General features: G+C 35.3%; 1 protein-coding gene across 1 annotated transcript in view; it reads left to right on the top strand.

The window, feature by feature from the left end:
- LOC103778532 (integrin alpha-V-like) overlaps nucleotides 1-4903 on the top strand; it is a gene marked incomplete at its 5' end in the record, with an annotated part of 37505 nt that extends 32602 nt beyond the window's left edge. The window contains 6 exon segments of the mRNA XM_008946122.1: nucleotides 654-759; nucleotides 1704-1862; nucleotides 3242-3355; nucleotides 4523-4584; nucleotides 4586-4634; nucleotides 4730-4903. Coding sequence (XP_008944370.1) covers nucleotides 654-759; nucleotides 1704-1862; nucleotides 3242-3355; nucleotides 4523-4584; nucleotides 4586-4634; nucleotides 4730-4903 — 664 coding nt within the window.
- Between the last annotated feature and the right edge of the window lie 318 nt (nucleotides 4904-5221).

Genomic DNA, 5221 nt, shown 5'->3' with positions numbered 1-5221 from the left:
CTGCTGAAGCTTGCAATGCCCTCATCTTCTTCAGTCTTAAGCATAGTATTAATATTGTAATGACTCCTTTACCTACATCACTTCTGCTTAGCAGACCTCTGTATCTCACACCTAAAAGCTACAAAATCCTTTTGCTTAACCAATTAATTCCTCGTCCCGAGTCATCATTTTTTAAAATTTCCACTACATTCATTATTGTGATCTTATTTTGGTAATATCTGGAAGCTGGGGGGATGACACAACTGAAAGGCATTATTGCTAGCTTCACTGTTTTTAGTACATGCTGAATTATTCTTCTGACAGGACTGATAAGTCTCTAAATAATCATTATTTCTCAATATTGGAGTATATCAGACTTTTTTTTTTTTTGTTACATGTATGTATCTTAATTTTATTAATGGTTTACTAGATGTTGTAGGATGAATCCAAAGTTTCGGATGGGCAAAAAATGTCTCTGAATACAAGGTTCATCTTTTCATGTAGAGAAGAGAAACAAACATTTACTGTACAAGCCACAGAACCTCTGTTCTTATATACCGGGGTGAAAAATTGGAGATTGTATTTTATGTGTGTTGATCTTTTTGAGAAGTTCTAGAGAATTAAATTTATAATTTCATATTTTATAATAACAACTTGTTTGCTCTTCTGTTTAGTGTGTCATCTCCTGATCACATATTCCTTCCTATTGCAAACTGGCAGCCGAAGGAGAATCCAGAAACAGAAGATGATATTGGGCCTCTAGTTCAGCACATCTATGAGGTATGCAATTACTACTGACCTCAATTACACAGTTCTGTAATAAATTCAATCTTTTGGTGACTCTTTTCTCTGGAGTAAATTATTTTTTTCTTCATTTTGTTCTTGCACAGAAACAATGATTTCAGTTTTTTTTAATGCTGTGTCAATAATTGGTACCTGCAGGAAGGGCTGGAATGCTTGCAATTAGTGTAACAGGAGTGGCCAAATAGAGGAGGCTGATTTTTTGCATCATTACACATATTTAATTTGCTATCCCTTTGAAATCTAGGTAAAACTTTTGAAGTAACTTGAACTCAGAAAATGACTCATGGCTCTAAATTATTCAGTATCCTCATCTGTATTCCAACTGTTTCTGAATCATTATTGACAAGTCTTTTGCCATGAAGAACTTTAAGTACTTAAAATTTCCTTAGAAGAATGATCACGGCTTTAATCTAGAGTAATTAAACAAAACTTACTGGGAGTGTTGTGTGAATAGGAACAGTTAGAAGTTGTTCTACAACTTAGACCATTTTTCTAAGGAAATATATGGGTGTATCTGTGCCTGGAATATCTTGGCTGAGCCATGTACAGTGGCTGTGATTTTTGCAATAGATTATTTAAAAAGTTTTCAAGGGGGGGTGGGGGGGGAACCAAACATTTCTTCAAGGCAAAATCCTAATGCCATACATCTTTTCCTCAAAGTAATTTTCATCAAATTAAGAGAAGTAATTTTAAGTTTTGCCTGTTGGGGTACTGCCATTGTTAGGTGAAGCTGTTGATGCCATTGCCAGAAGTAGTTGGGGGTAGGGACAGTATTATTTATGACTCCAATCTAAAATAACTATATGCATGTTAATAAGTAAGGTGGCATTAGTTGTTTGACTGTTGGTGGGGTTTTTTGTTGTTTGTTGTTTGTTTTTGTTTGGTTTTTTTACATCTATTAACTTTATTTTCATAATCAGCTGAGAAACAATGGTCCCAGTGCATTCAGCAAGGTGATGATGACTCTGCAGTGGCCTTACAAATATAAAAACAACACACTGTTGTATATTGTTCAGTATGAAATTGATGGTCCCATGAACTGCACTTCTGATATGGAAATCAATCCATTGAAAATCAAGGTAAGAAGGACCTTTCCTTTTGCTTGGATGGAATGAAGTATGTTTGCTTTGTAAACATGCTCAAAATACCAAAATCCCTGAGAGCAGCTTGCACTGAGTTTTCATGTGTTACTGAGAAGCAAGACTGCACTGTTTGATAGTACTTGGTGATGTATGCAGCAGGTGAAATAAAAGGTAGACAATAGATTGTCAATACAAAGTTAAATTTGTCTTGTTTCATGTTGTTGTTGTTGTTTTGGTTTGTATTTTGAAGACTGTACTGTGAGTTCTATGTCCAAAGCATTGAAATTATGCTGCATGTAGTCATGAACAAAAACATTCCAGATGTTTCTGGACTGTTTATGTAAATTTTCTGGGGTTTATTTCTTGGAAGACAATGGCATTTTTCTCTATTGTGAGCTTATCCATCTAGGCCCTCATCCAGACGCCACAGAGGTCAATAGGGGTGTTTCAGTGGGGCTTAGGTATGCTGTTACTGCCAGCAAAACATGCAGTTTGCAGAGCACGGAGCAGAAGAAACTCCCACTTTCCTAGGTTGCACTAGGCAAAGAAACACCAGATAAAAACTAGCAAATTTGATTGAGAGTAGAGAGCTGAATATTAAGAAAATTTAGAACAAGTAATAAAAATCAGTATATTAGTTCCAGAAGAATTTAAGCAAATATATGTATATAAAGACTAAGGGAAGATATTCAATGTATAGAAGAAAAGAACATTCATATAACTTTGATTATCAGAAAGCAGCTTTAGTGAATATATAAATATAAATTTCCTGTGCTTTTGCTATACCATTTGTAATAATACACTTTTTATAACTCTTTTGTTAGTTTTCTCATATAAATTAGTTATGTAGAGTACAAGCAGCATGGCTCTGCTTAGTCCTATATGTAAATTTGCAATTTTACACTGGGAATTTCTAAGGGATTACTGAAATTTATTAAATCTGCTGTATTTTCAAGGTCCTGCTAAAAAAGTTTTTGTCTGTCTGTACCTGTGTACATATGTACAGTGATCCATGGCACATCATCCCCATTCTAGTTAAAAAGTGAAATGTTGACGAAAAATCTTTAATGAGAGATTGTAAAATTGAATTATTTATTGCAGTCTAAAGGCATTTTTTTTTTCCTGCAAATGAAAAAGTTTTGAGTTGAAGAAGAATTAAGTTACTCAAGGCTCTGTGTTCTTAGTAGAAATTTGCATCAGTGAACTAGAAAAGGCAGAAGTAACACTGTGATTACAGCTGCAGGTAAAGCCACGTTCTGAAGAACAGCCAGGACAGAGAGAAACCTGATCCATTACTTCTTGACCTTACCTTTGAAGTCTGCCAATACCTAAATGTGAGAATTATTTATTATTTTGGTTTCCTTGGTGTATCCTAGATTTCTGATTCCAAAGATGATGACAAGAATGAAACCCTTGGCAGGGAAGATAATCGTGATCATCGTATCAGCCGAAGGGATGTCACTGCCACTGAGGGAGACGTGCATACTTTGGTAAGCTCTCAGCCTTGATGTGTTGATCATTTTGGGGTTTTTAAAAAATGAAGGTGGAGATGGAAGCTCCACAAGATCAAGAGTCATTTCAGAAAATCTATGTTATGTATTTAAACGATTAACAGACAAAAAATCCTATGCTGTGGAGCTGGTTGGTTTTTTGTGGGGTGTTTTGATTTTTTTTCCAACATGCATCAGTTTTCCTTGGGGTAGTCAGCCCATGAGGCACATGCCTACAGGTCTGTGCTGGTTTAAGTCCTTACAGACAAAGGTCAAACTGTGCACTTCTTTCAGTGTCAGTCTTCTCTGTTGTGCTGTTCTCTGAATTTGAAAAGCAGCATTTCATAGGAGGAAGGCTGGTAAAATAAGGTCACTGTGAGGGAGCAGGTGAGTGCTGCTGTCACCAGCTTTGCTACAAATTAGAGCTGATTTCACAGCATGTTTCCTAGCTAATCAGTGGCTCTTCTGCAGTTAGATATATGGAGGGCCTGTCCTGTCTGAACAAGACTGGAAATGATCTGTAATGTGAAGTAAATATTTTACTGTACCACTACCTACACTGTACAGTGCTTTTAGCTATACTACAGCTAAAAATCACAATTATAAAATGAAGCCTTGTTTTGCTCTTTCTTCATGAAATACTGATGATTTAGCACCAAGATTATCTGAAGGGTTTTAATAGAAATGTGGCTGAGAAAGGCCAGTGGTAAGTCTGGTTTAGATGTAGGTCAGTCAGTCAAGTTTGAAGACTTTGTTGAATGCAACAAAGAGGGTATTTTGTTGGCAGTGAGTGCAGTTAATTGCCATGAGTATTCTTACAAAAAAAAAAAAAAAAACTTTGTACACAGTAATGTGAACTGCCCAGGAACTGCACACCCCCCACCCCCATTTCTTTCCTACATGCATAGATAAAAGTACATACCTTAAAGCTACTGCCAGATGTTTCACCTGTGGGATCCAACTGGCTCATCTGGTATTTTGCTGAATGCAAACTTATGGGACGCTATAAATAATTATGCAGTCTCAGGGGTTATTTAACATATTCAATAGTTTATGGTACTTTGCTAGGAAAAGAGACATAAAAGCATGTATAAGAGTAAAGTAATTCCATTAACAACTTTTCAAGTATTTTCATATTTGGAATATCCTTCCTGTTTTCATATGCAGGGCTGTGGAACTGCTGATTGTTTAAAGATAGTCTGTCAAGTTGGCCACCTGGAAAGGGGAAAGTGCAATACTGTATTTAAAATCACGCCTTTGGACCCAAACTTTCATGAATGTGAGTGACTGAATATTCTGTCCCTGCTTCTGAAACATCACAAGTGATTTTTGTATCCACAAACAAAAAAAAAAAATCTGTTTTTTCTTACACAGAAAGAAAATCAGAATCACTCCTATTCTCTCAAATCATCTGCTTCTTTCCATGTTATAGAGTTCCCCTATAAGAACCTTTCCTTTGAAGATATCCACAATTCTACAGTAGTAAGTAATTTACATCAGCTTGAGTTACCATACATAATTACTTTGAAGTTAATACAAAACCAGTGATTGTTGAGTAGCTTCTTTGGTGCTTGACATAATCATAATTTTATTAAATATTTGATTACTATATTTCAGTTACACACACACAATTGAGGGTGAAACAAGGTTTTTTTTTGTCCTAAAACTACAGTTAACAGTATTTGTAGCTTTAAAAACTTCACTGAAAATGAAAAAAATCATGGTGAACAGTTCTAATGTATTTATTAATACCATTGTTGCTAGATAAATAGTTTAGTTGAAAATTACCTTCTACTGTAGTAACCCTTAGAGCTTGAATAACGGACCTTTATTATATTGTATTATATTGTATTGTATTATATTATA

The sequence above is a fragment of the Merops nubicus genome, unplaced genomic scaffold (genome assembly GCF_000691845.1).
Source record: "Merops nubicus isolate BGI_N331 unplaced genomic scaffold, ASM69184v1 scaffold25338, whole genome shotgun sequence".
Classification (NCBI taxonomy): domain Eukaryota; kingdom Metazoa; phylum Chordata; class Aves; order Coraciiformes; family Meropidae; genus Merops; species Merops nubicus.
This window is presented reverse-complemented; position numbering and strand designations above follow the sequence as displayed.